Below are 13,733 nucleotides of genomic sequence, written 5' to 3'. Positions count from 1 at the left end.
TCAGATTCACTGTTTGTCCATAAATCCATGTTTAAGTTTGTAATAATGCCTCATATGTTTGAGTCCTCTCTTGTAAAAACCTTCACATTCTGGGCTTCAGTCACATGACAATATTTAAGCTGCACTCGCTGCTTTCGTTGTGGCTGTTAAAAATTTAAACTGAATCTCATATAATTTCAGTTTGCCATGATTCATGCACTCACACGCGCAGTTCTACAGTCAGTGTGACTTATGCGATTTTATTACTGCTGAACTTTAGGAAAATTCAAAGATCCTCCAAAATGCTGCTGCTGCATACGGAGCAGAGAATTTTAGACTCATGACCCTGAGTCGGACACTGTGCAAACAAAATAACTACAACAGGAACATCACTTTGCTTCCAGATGATTTAATTATGGAACAGACTGGTCAAAGGTCAAGGAAAACATGGTGTTGGTATATCTCAACAGCCACGCAGCTGAGATCGATGGTCTCAAGCATGTGTTGATCAGCATAATATTTGTGACTGATTGATATGAATGACTTCATTTTGAAGTCATATTATGTGTACAGTATATACGTATATATGTGTAGTCAAAAACACCATCACAGTGTATTTAGTTGTGTATTTATGCTGCAGTGCGTTCAGAGTGCAGCACATGCATCAGCCATCTCTTTTTCCTCTTTTTTTGTTGGTACTACTGAATCGTGATGTTGAATATTTTGGGTGAAGTTATTTGTTTGCGATACTGGTTTTTTTATGCACACGTTTTTCATGCACTGTGATGCTCTCTGTGCGTGTGAGCTGCAGATACGTCTGACCCACGTTACATAAATAAGAGTGACGATATTAAATCCAACTTTAAAGGCTTCATTCACGCTATGTTTCACACATGGCTTAAAATAAGCAGCACGACTGGCTTTGATTGTTATGTTAACCTGGATCACTCAAGAGCCCAGCAGCCAAATTAAAACAGTCTCACAGACACCAATTCCCCCGGCGCCCCCCGTATATTTAAACACTATCAGTAACAAAGCCGTGAGAGAGTGATGGAAGGAGAAAAGGCCAAGATGGACAATAAAACAAAAAAAAAGTGAAGGAATTCAGATTGAAATTCCTCTCTGGCTCTTTGCCTGCTGCTCACTGACTTCATAGTTCTGCTATCGACACACAGTCGGACTCTCAACAGGAGCCAAGCTAAACATTCCTGCCGGCGAGGGAGGAGGAACATATCCATCAACACCAGCTTTATCGCATGCGAGGAGAGGACTGATCATAAATAAGACAAATTACTCACAAGAAATATTCCTCAAATAGTCATCATTCCACCGACATATCAAATTAGCTGCTGCTAAAAAACAAACAAACAAAAAAAAAAAACAATGCTTTGAAACCAGTTTGTGGATCAAAAAGCAGAAAAGTTTGGTATTTTGCTAGGAACGAAAAAAGAACCCTTTATATTTTTTTTTCTTCTGGAAAATAATGGTAACCAGTTAATACTGTTATTGTTTTCATTCATCAAAATGTTTCTGTTTAGAATGACCTGGAGAGGGCCTCAGACTCCATTAATGCTCCACACCCAAACAGTTGGTGGCAGTAATGCATCCTGTTGGTTTGCAAACCACCAATAAACTCAACAGAAGAAGAAGACCTGGTGAGGTTCACCTCTGGCTGTTGTTTATTTTGGATGTTGTTGGCGGACAAAGTGCTGCCACCCTGTGTTTCACACTGAGAAACACACCCGGAGTGGACAAACATCGATGGACGTCTTTAAAACCACTGCATTTATTTGGGTCATTATTATGCTTTTTTTTTTTTTTTTTTTTTTTTTTTTGCTGGATCAAATGGGATTTATGGTCGCTGTGAGCAGAACACTGAAGATACATCAGATGGCTGAAAGCTGGTGGGAAAATATTTCACCTTTTAAAATAACTTGTTGTTGATGGGACAAAGTGCTGGAGTTCTCTGGTTCAGGCTGAGAAACGAACACCCGGAGCAGACAAACACTGAGGGACTTTTTTTTAAAAATGCTGTGTTTCTTCAGTAACTTCCATGATAAGGAACTAAAGTATTTCCCAGACATAGTCTTCCAAAGCATTACAGCGCCACATACAGGTCTGGCATATACAGTGTTTTAAGTGTCCCACAGCTAACAGGAACATTATTAACCGATTCAGGAATTACATATATATATATATATATAGTTCTAATCAGTTTGGGAACGTCCAGTTTGGGGTAGAACTGGAAACGTTAAGATACCGTTTCTGTTTGGAACAAACCAGTTGGGAAAAAACTTCTGGTTGAAAGACCTGAAAAAAAATGGGGGAAAAAAAAAAAACAGGATAAGTCAGGTTCTGCTGCAGCAAGAACAAGATTCTTCATTTCCAGCCTTTGTGTTCGGTTTCATGTTTCACAGTTGGAATGGTGGCGCAATGAACAGAGATGATATATTGAGACCACAAAGGGAGGAGAAAGAAAGTGACAGAGAAAAGCGGCGCATGTTTGTTCTCAAAGCTGGAGTTGCTCCGCTGGGGAAGGTGGCGCAGTGCCTTCTGGGATCAGCGAGGTTTGTTGACTCAGGCACAGTTTGGTCCAATAACACAGATCGCAGAGCAGCGATCCAGAATAATGAGCGGGGCGCGGGCTCCTCACTGGCTCCTCAACACAAACAGGTTTTTGTTTCATCCAATGAAAACCTGCTCTGCTGACAGACAATATTTAGGGCATTCAAAATGATGTGTCACGGAAAAGAATCAGGAGTTGAGTGACAAACTGTGACAAAGAGACCTGAGCCTGCTGTCTGTGACGCTCACACACATCGTGTTGGTATGTGAGCTCCCAGCACGCCTGAAGAGGAGCTCTGACTCCACATGTTTGTAAAGGCAGCTGCACAATTCCTCAGACAAACTGAAAATTCCCTGGAAATCCCAGAATTTTTCCGACACAGTCACTCCGGCCTTGCGTGCGTGTTGGTCAGAAGTGTGACATCGTACCGTCATACTTACGTGATGAACATACAACACTGTACAAAGCATTTTGGTGCAATAACAACACCCAAAAACGTGTGGAGGTTTTTCACACCTAGAGCGGCTACAGAATGGTCCCTGTAGTCCACACACAATCCGACTTCTCAAAAGTCGTGTCCTGAAAAACTGTCAGCACGTCCCACATTTTTAGAAACATTTCCCACTAAAATGTGTGTTTATTGCAGCAGAAGATGCTGTGAATGAGGCAGCATTATGAAAAGACTTTTTCTGAAAATGATCTCTAAAAGCAACACAACCAGGTCTCAGTCCATCTCAAATATTAGAGATTCTTCTTTATTTTGTGTGTGTGTGTGTGTGTGTGTGTGTGTTTTAAGTTCAGGATTCTACCTGATTTGACCAAAATTGTAAACAAAGTAGATGATCCACCCTCACCAGAGGCCTCCTGGACTGATATCGCCCTCTGCTGGCATGCTTCCATCTGCACAGACATACAGGTTTGTAAGACTGTATCAAAATATCATCATGTCAAATGTACAAAAGTACAAAAGCACGATATTCATAAATGAGCCATTGTGAAGTCTGGAGGTGGCTGCACAGAATCAAGACTAAGATTCAGGCTTTTTATGACTTCCTGGACTCGTCCATCAGAAGTGTCTCTGTATGTGGCGAAAGTGTTGATCTTGTGTGGACATTCACTGATCTCAGCCGGGCCATCCATGTCTCTGAGTCCTTGGGCTTTGAGATGGAGAGGTGCTGGGACCAGGGTCACTGGACAGATGTGTTTGGTGATGTTAATATCTTTGCAGGAGACCAAAGGTCCAAGTCTTCAGGGTCCTGGTGCTTCCTGTCTGACTGTCTGGTTGTTGAACTTGGACCCTAACAAGTGACTAAAGGTGGTGATGGGATGTCTTTGGTACTAGGACTCTTTGGAGGATCCTTGGGTACCACTGGAATGACTTTGAATCAAATGAGCGGTTACTTAAAGAGACTAAGTTGAGGGAGGATCACTTACATTGGACATTTTGGCCATGTGTCCCGTTTCTCTGTGCATGATTCAGCACACAGGCACCTGAGTGTTGAAGACCCTGCTGCATGGAGAAGGCCAAGGACATGCCCACATTTCACCTGGCTGCAGCAGATAGATGGTTATTTTAGGAATATGGGAATGAACCACTTATGTGCCTGGACAGTTGCCATCCAGGACCCAAGGTGGTTCCGTGGTGTCTTGACGTGTCTTGAAGGTCCAAGTCTTTCCGGTCCTGGTGCTTGCTGTCTTGCTCTACAGTTGTGAGACTTGGACACTAACCAGTGACCTAAGGTGGCCCCAGGATGTGTTTGGTATCAGGTGTCTTTGGAGGATCCTTGTGCACCACTAGAATGACATTTTTGTGTGCTTCTCTGTGCATGAACCAACATACATGTATCTCAGTGTCGAGTACCTCATAACTGGAAAACACCAAGGCCACGCCCACACAATTTTGAGGGGAAAAATTAGTTTTGCTTCATTCTTCATGTTTTGCCGTCACTGCTAATTATCCACCAGGAATATAAAAATGTTTATGTGTTTTCAGGAATTTATTTTCAATTTTGTCATTAATCATTTTGAGAGAGATCATGGTTTAAAAAATCTGCAAACACGATCGGCGCTCACGCTGATAGCTGTGCATCATGTCAGAATCAGAATCAAATTTATTGCCAAGTAAGTTCTCACAGACAAGGAATTTGATCTGGTATCATTGGTGCATAAACAACAATAAAATAAAATAATTCTGTAAGTGATAGATGCATAAACAACAACAAAAAGAAAAGGAAAAAATACTTCTGTAAGAAGTAAAGGAATAGACAAATGGACAAAGCTAAGTTTACCGTCAGATATAGTGGAATGGGGCTGTGCAGGCATGCAGATGAACAATACAGGGATGATCAGTCTGTACTTTGGAAGTGGGGGTAGGCAGGGTAAATGGGGGTCTTTGGCATTATTTATAATTTATAATATAATAATTTATATCATTGATGTTATTTATATTTATAATGTATAATTTATCATTTATTATAATATAATTTATAATAAAGGATTATTAAATGAGTGTGAGGTGTGTACGGGGAATTTTCAGATCAAGGTGTTTAGTACGGACCGAGCGTTAACGAGGTACGTGCGAAAAACACAGAGGTCTGATATCTCCATACAGGCCGAGCAAGTGAGGTTAATAATTTGTTTATTATATGGCTTTTATATATAGAAACACACAAACTTTCAGTATTGCCTGAATATGAAATCTGCTGATGGTTTTGGGCTCGCAGTCAGACCCGTTCGCTTTCTTCACCTCCACTAGCTTAATAGACAGTCAACGTCATTAGCTGGTAAGCTTTCAATCTCTTTTTTTTCCCAATGCTGTTTAAATATTTACAGAGTATGTTAATGTTCGACTTTGTTTTTCTAATCGTCTTTTTGGGTCCTGGTTTGTAACAACAATACGAGTTGCGGACCGATTGTCCTGGTAACCGGTCTGATATGGGAAAATATCCGACTGGTAATCAGCCAGCCATGGTATAATAATATATAATATTAATATTATATATTATATTTGATTATTATATAATAATATCAGTTATCAAGTTGTTTACCAATGAATATGGCTTTATACACCCTGAAGAAAACCATACAAGAAGTCGGCCTCAGGGTGTATGGTTTTCTGAAGGGTGTAAAAAGCCATATTCATTGGTGAACAGCTTGATTGATGTGTGGGCCGCTGAAGAGGAGGTACTGCTGGCCCACCACCACCAGATGGCGGTGTCCTTATCTGCAGTATTGGCGTTTGGTGTGGACTGCGACGGCTTCACCTCACACCCCAAACCAGATAAGTGGTTTCACAGGAGCTGTACAAGTGTGTGATTGGAGGTGGAGGTTCTCCCTCCTAACTGAACACAGACTGTGGGATTACTGAGTGTGCGTACTCACACTCATCAAACTGTTTCTGTTCTCTGCCAGCAGTACCGGGTCTGACTGCTGAAGACAGTGGCCACCTGGGGCGCAGGGCTTGGCGGCTCCGGTGTTCTTCAGATCCGTTGGTGGTGGAAGCTGTGTGGGTTCCGGCTCTTCTATCACCAGACGTCTTCTATCTTCGAGCCTGCTACACGCCACCTTGTGTATGATTGACATTCCGCACTATTGTTATTGTCTGTACTTCGTTGTGCGCTTCACAACATTAAATTGTTACTTTTTGGCTTATCCATTGTCTGTTCATTAACGCCCCCTGTTGTGGGTCTGTGTCACGACACTTTCCCAACATTGATAACGATTTTATCATATACCTATAAATGATAAATGTATGGTTTTCTGAAGGGTGTAAAAAGCCATATTCATTGGTGAACTGCTTGATAACAATTTTATCATATACAGTGGTTTATCGCAGGAGTTACGTTCTAAAAATAACCCGCGATAGCCGAAATCTGCGAAGTAGTCAGTGTTATTTTTTACAATTATTATAGAAGTTTTAAGGCTGTAAAACCCCTCACTACACACTTTATACACTTTTCTCAAACAGGCATTAACATTTTCTCAATTTTCTCTCCTGTGTAAACGCTCTCAAAGTTCAAACTTTAGTAGAAAAAAATAGAAAGTTTTGCTATAAATAATTATGATGGCTTTTAGAACTAACAAATTTAATTTTACCGATCAACGTTCGAGGTTGGACACGTAAGAAATTATTAATAGTGACTCACCAATATTTCACAGTTCCTCTGACCGCGCCTCTTCGTCGTGGCGCCGCTCCACTGTTTACCAAGGCGACATTCATTTTGTGGGTTTTACTCAGGTGGTATGAAAAATATTACCCGTCCACAAAAAGGGTGCATTGCTATTTATTCTTTAGTGTTTTATCCAATCATATTGGCATATCATTTATAGGTATATGATAATATTATAGATATGCTATAGCACATAAAAATCCCTCGCCAGCACAGCTAGCTTGCTTGCGTGCAGCGCTCAGAGTCCGCCGACCCCGGTGCTCTGTTCTCTCTTCTCTGCAGGGTCAGCGATAAAGGTGGGCCTCTGTGACTGTCAGATATAAAGCAGAGCCCTGTGGGTGCTGACACACCAGGACCGGGACCATTGGCTGTCGCGTGGATGCCGCCGCTGCCTCCACATGGTCACTGGACTGATTTGTACAAGTCTGAAAAACTTTAGGAATGACTCAAATTTTCACTGAGTAATTATTTCCTCCAGACACGACGAGTCAGTTATTAAGCTCCGAGCCCGTGACCGGATGAGCTCAGAGCAGGAGCGAGTATCTGCGTGAACGAGGCCTCCATTCCGCTTGGTGGATCTACAAAGTCTGTGGCTAAACCCACACATGGCCCCACTGATCAAAGGTGATATTTCGTGGCAGCACACTTACGTGAGCGCTGCCAAAGGGCCCTGCATAACCAGAGAGTTGTGATTGTGAGTCCACGGCTCTGCTTTCTCTCTCACCGCCGCCGTCCAGCCGCTGACACACTCCAGAGCTCGCCGCCTCTCTTTCATGTGGTTCTCAGCTTAATAGGTCTCACTGATAATTTCAATGAAACACTTCCTTCGCCCCGCTACATCGCCTGGGTATAATCTACAGCTAATTACACTGATCTGAGGTCTGGCAGCACTCACATTCTGGCTGGGAGCTGACCACACCTGTCAATCAGAAGCCTGTTTAGGAAATCTTCGTCTTGCTATTGGCCGATGTCAAACTGAGTCCAGCACGCCAGCAGGAGGTTTCCCCTGGAATCACGATCATAAATGACAATCTCATGATAAAAGCTGAAAATCTTTAGTGTTTGTATACAAGTGCAACGTGCAGACATGCAGAGCCACATCGGATGTGGCGACCACGCGTGAAACAAGTGACAAGCCGAAAGGACTTATGAGGGGTGACTGAGAAGTTTTGAGCCTGACCCAGAGAAAGCAGGGCGTGGTTTTCCAGGTTTTGCTTTCTGAGAAACCAACATTTCTCAAGAATGTGTGAAGTTTTGACTCACTGGGTGAAATGCTGCATCGTAACTAACTCACTGGCCACTTCATTAGGTACACACGGGTTGGACCCCTTCCTATAAAAATCTCAATTATTGGTGGTGTAGATTCAACAAGTTTGGCTCTTTCATGCTCTGGGTTTAGTTCTCGTGAAGCCCCGTTTCTTACTGGGTGGAGTTTGTGGGCTTATTCCAGGCACTTGGAATTCCTCCCACCATCAAAATGACATCACTACATTTATGTCGCCACAAGGGTCTGTGGTCAAAGTGATGGAAACATTCACCTGGTTCTAACGACATGAGGGCTGAGCCTGCTGTGGTGCTACGGTGTTCCCAGCACCAGAATATGACAACACACAACCGGAGTCACACGCTCCTCAATCTGATGTCAGTACATATATGGGAATTCAGGAGCAGAAAGTCATTTATTTTAAACTGCCACAACAGATGTGACTTGAAGACAATTAATGAACATGAACAAAAAAAAAACTAAGTGTGCACAATAGTTCATTTTGGCGGCCACATACATGTCAACCCCTTTGAGGGTCCACCTGTATAACCAAGTGAGAAAATCCATAAAATCAACACAAAATCCTTATAACCTCCAAATCGCACCAAAATCAGTTTTATTACAATCTTTAAATGTGGGAGGAAATCGGAGCACCTGGAGGAAACCCACACAAACATGGGGAGAACATGCAAACTCCACACAGAAAGGCCACAGGTGGGAATTGAAGCAATGACCTTCTTGCTCTGAGGCAACATGCGCTAACCACAAAGCTACTGTGTTTATTAATCTATAAAATACAGACAGATATCAGGGGTGGTGGCCAAGTGTTTAGTGCACTTGGTTTCAGTAACAAAGGTTCCTGGTTTGAATCCCACCCCATCAGCATGGCCATGCCAATTCAACATGAAAAAGACCATTAAAATTACAGATTAATATTTTTTAATTCCAGGTTTAAACTGGGCGGCACGGTGGATTAGTGGTTAGCACTGTTGCCTCACAGCAAGAAGGTCGTGGGTTCAATTCCCAGGGCCTTTCTGTGTGGAGTTTGCATGTTCTCCCCATGTTTGTGTGGGTTTCCTCCGCGTGCTCTGGTTTCCTCCCACATCCAAAGACATGCGGGTTAGGTGGATTGGAATCTTTAGAAATTGTCCTTAGGTCTGCATGTGCATGTGTCTGTGTCTGTTTGTTTGTCTGTTTATGGCCCTGTGACAGACTGGCGTCCTGTCCTGGGTGTACCCCGCCTCATGCCCTATGACTGCTGGGATAGGCTCCAGCTCTCCGTGACCCTTGATTGGACAAAGCGGTAGAAGATAGATGGATGGTTTAAACTGTAAAATTTACATAAATATGTATGTGCAAACCATTTACATATTCATTGTAATTTTGACAGAATTTCCCTGGAAACCACAAATTTTCTGTAAAAACAACTGGATTTTTTTTTTACAGTGTAAAAGCTGAATTTTATTTCTTGTAACCCAAAACAACTATCACCCACATCACATTTGTCTGCTTATCTTTTATTTAAAACAGAAAAAGTCACTGACAAGTACAAGAGTGTACAATTTATAACTGTTCATATTTTAATCTGGAATGAACGAACTGAACTGAAGAAAGAGTGAAAATCATTGAAATATCTTGACGGTGGTGTGATCATAAACGTCTTACAGCGTGTTTTTTTTTTTTTTTTACATATATAAACATGTTACAGTGTTTTCTTTTTTTAATAAACGTCTTACAGCGTGTTTCTTTTTACATATATAAACATGTTACAGTGTTTTTTTAATAAACGTCTTACAGCGTGTTTCTTTTTACATATATAAACATGTTACAGTGTTTTCTTTTTTTAATAAACGTCTTACAGCGTGTTTCTTTTTACATATATAAACATGTTACAGTGTTTTCTTTTTTTAATAAACGTCTTACAGCGTGTTTCTTTTTTACATATATAAACATGTTACAGTGTTTTCTTTTAAATAAACATCTTACAGCGTGTTTCTTTTTACATATATAAACATGCTACAGTGTTTTCTTTTTTTTAAATAAACATCTTACAGTGTGTTTTTTTTACATATATAAACATGTTACAGTGTTTTCTTTTTAAATAAACGTCTTACAGCGTGTTTCTTTTTACATATATAAACATGTTACAGTGTTTTCTTTTTAAATAAACGTCTTACAGCGTGTTTCTTTTTACATATATAAACATGCTACAGTGTTTTCTTTTTAAATAAACGTCTTACAGCGTGTTTCTTGTTACATATATAAACATGCTACAGTGTTTTCTTTTTTTTTAAATAAACGTCTTACAGTGTGTTTCTTTTTACATATATAAACATGTTACAGTGTTTTCTTTTTAAATAAACTTCTTACAGCATGTTTCTTTTTACATATATAAACATGTTACAGTGTTTTCTTTTTAAATAAACGTCTTACAGCGTGTTTCTTTTTACATATATAAACATGTTACAGTGTTTTTTTAATAAACGTCTTACAGCGTGTTTCTTTTTACATATATAAACATGTTACAGTGTTTTCTTTTTTTAATAAACGTCTTACAGCGTGTTTCTTTTTACATATATAAACATGTTACAGTGTTTTCTTTTTTTAATAAACGTCTTACAGCGTGTTTCTTTTTACATATATAAACATGTTACAGTGTTTTCTTTTTAAATAAACGTCTTACAGCGTGTTTCTTTTTACATATATAAACATGCTACAGTGTTTTCTTTTTTTTAAATAAACATCTTACAGTGTGTTTTTTTTACATATATAAACATGTTACAGTGTTTTCTTTTTAAATAAACGTCTTACAGCGTGTTTCTTTTTACATATATAAACATGTTACAGTGTTTTCTTTTTAAATAAACGTCTTACAGCGTGTTTCTTTTTACATATATAAACATGCTACAGTGTTTTCTTTTTAAATAAACGTCTTACAGCGTGTTTCTTGTTACATATATAAACATGCTACAGTGTTTTCTTTTTTTTTAAATAAACGTCTTACAGTGTGTTTCTTTTTACATATATAAACATGTTACAGTGTTTTCTTTTTAAATAAACTTCTTACAGCATGTTTCTTTTTACATATATAAACATGTTACAGTGTTTTCTTTTTAAATAAACGTCTTACAGCGTGTTTCTTTTTACATATATAAACATGTTACAGTGTTTTCTTTTTTTAATAAACCTCTTACAGTGTGTTTTTTATACATATATAAACATGTTACAGTGTTTTCTTTTTAAATAAACATCTTACAGCGTGTTTCTTTTTACATATATAAACATGTTACAGTGTTTTCTTTTTTTAAAATAAACATCTTATAGTGTGTTTTTATGTTGGACACCGTTTCTGTGTCTGTGCGTGTAATCGACGTGAAGACACGCGTGCATTAAACGTCGTCAAAAGATTCTGAAAGTTATTTTTTAATGTCATGTATTGAACAACCAACATGCTGTTATTTTTGTCTGGGAGCAGCAGGAGATCGTTTAAAGAGCTGCACTGAGTCAGTGCGCGCTCCCGTGTCAGGGGATACAGATTCTGACGGGGATAATTACTTTGGCACAACACCGGCAGACCAGTCTAGAAGTTACGGTAATGCGCGAGACTCGGAAAACAATCATCCGGTTTCACAATCCTTTGTTTAGAACAATGTGTTTGTGTCTTTTTGTGATGATCATTTGACGATGTTTAAGAAAAATAAGTAAAATAAATTTACAACAGAAAACCCTGAATATCCGTAAGACTTTATTTGTACGTCCGTATGACTCTGAAACTTGGAAAAAATCTGTATAATTTACGGACAATCCGTATAGGTTGACATGTATGTGGCCATCTTGGAAAATTGCAGCCATATTGAATTTTTCAAGTGGCCAATTGATCAGATAAGTGATATCCTGAGGATCACCACACCAAACCTGGTGCTTGTATCACCAAATGCATGATTTTTTCATTATCTGCTTCAATATAAACAGAATTCTTCCTTCCTAATCCTAATATTAATAAATTACCTATTGAGCAGATTAGCAAGAGCTGGGATGATGCCAGATTTGGCTAGGTGTGTGTGGATCAGGAGGTCTGGGCGGCTTTGCTTGAGCTGCTGCCTCCGCGACCCGACTCCGGATAAAGCGGAATAAAATGGATGGATGGATGGATAGATGGATGGCTGCACAAGACTCATCCATGGAGACAGTGCCAATCAGGATCACCACCTGCAGGATGAAGTCTTCCTCAGTGGATCCTGTAGGAGAGGAAGAGCAGAAAATGTGGAGTGAGCGAATCCAGTGAAGACATTTGGGTTCTGAACACAGACGCAGAAGGACTCTGGTTCTCCTGTGAAGCTCTTGAGCAGTGAAAGCGTTCTGTCTTTCTTCATGGTTTGGTATCAGCTCCATGTCGCTGAAGTAACTCAGACGTCCAACTGTGCTTTGATAAAGACAAAAAGCAAAACCCGAGGTTAGGAGGGGTCAGCGGAAATGAAAGGTAAAGATAAGCAGCAGGGGCGCTCTCCGTCCTCACATCATCCACATCCAGGGACACGTCCCTGATAACGGATGGATAGTCGAGGTTAAGAGAGGGCACGGAGGACTTCTGGTCTTTGGCCTGAAAGGAAAACTGATGAGGAGAATCAGGCAGACACCTCCATTTAGAGTCCAAGCCCACATGGACACGCATGTCTGTGCCTTCATTACTTAACAGACACTGTAACACGGTGCCACTGAGTCACTAACAGCTGATTCAGACAACAGCACAGCGGGTCTGTGGTTCAACGCCGGAGGAGACACACACACCTGGTTTGAGTTTCTTTTTCAGGTACGGCAGCAGCTTGTACTCTTTGAGCACCAGGGCCCAGTCCAGGTCAGAGATGGTGAGATTAGCTAGTGTGCCGAGACACTCGATCACAAAGTCTTGGTCCTCATCGTCACTGATCTGAGCTGCCAGCTTACCCACGTGATCCTGCAGGCGCACATCTGCTTGTGTTAGCAGATGACAAACAAACACAAATCACCTCTGGGAGTCTCTGACTGACTATTTGACTCTTCTCCCCCAAACTATAACAAAGTGACATGGTGATAATGTCTCTCTTGGTCGCTGTCTGTCCACCTGCCACTCGCACCGCTGCAGGAGCCGCTGGTTCTTTTATTTACAGTATTTATTTTTGAAATACTGACACTCTGTCTTGTTCTGTTTTTTTTGGTTTCGTTTTTCCACATTTGTCTATACTCTTTAGCTAATCCGATAACAGATAATTATGGAAGCTAATGTTTTTGCTAGTGGATTAGCTTTTCAGATAAGTTTTATTGGAAATTTATTTCCAATAACTTTCAGTCGGATAACATTTTTTTGCTTGCAAAGTGGGCAAAGTTTAACGGTCAAAAACGTTTGTAGACCCTAAAATCAAACATTTTAGTCCGTCTGTTGTGTGTTTGTGGCAGACTGGCTGCCTGTCGCTTGCTGATGATGTCATCATTAAGCGCAAAACGTGATTGGCCAGCATTGTGGGCAGTGTAGTTCAGGTTCACTTTGTACATCACAGTGAGTGAGTCGCCTCGACACAAAACCAAAACTGACTAATTTTAACATTATTTTATTTCTTTGTGGCTGTAATTTAATCACCAAGACTCAGTGGGGGAGAGGAGCTCTCACGACGCAGCTGTGTACACAGGGACTTTTTGGCATTTTGCCTCATTAACCATTAATGAGGCAAAACACCTTATTGATATCTTTATCCTGAATAGCAGAGATACAGAGGAACAT

General features: G+C 40.3%; 1 protein-coding gene across 1 annotated transcript in view; it reads right to left on the bottom strand.

Annotated features, from left to right (window-relative positions):
* Window positions 1–7,671: 7,671 nt before the first annotated feature.
* kifap3a (kinesin-associated protein 3a) overlaps window positions 7,672–13,733 on the bottom strand; it is a 50,897-nt gene continuing 44,835 nt past the window's right edge. The window contains 4 exon segments of the mRNA XM_034180779.1: window positions 7,672–7,720; window positions 11,987–12,034; window positions 12,138–12,216; window positions 12,767–12,932. Coding sequence (XP_034036670.1) covers window positions 7,672–7,720; window positions 11,987–12,034; window positions 12,138–12,216; window positions 12,767–12,932 — 342 coding nt within the window.

Source organism: Thalassophryne amazonica, chromosome 10 (genome assembly GCF_902500255.1).
Source record: "Thalassophryne amazonica chromosome 10, fThaAma1.1, whole genome shotgun sequence".
NCBI lineage: Eukaryota > Metazoa > Chordata > Actinopteri > Batrachoidiformes > Batrachoididae > Thalassophryne > Thalassophryne amazonica.
Note: the sequence above shows the minus strand (reverse complement) of the source record. Positions and strands in the feature narration are given on the sequence as shown.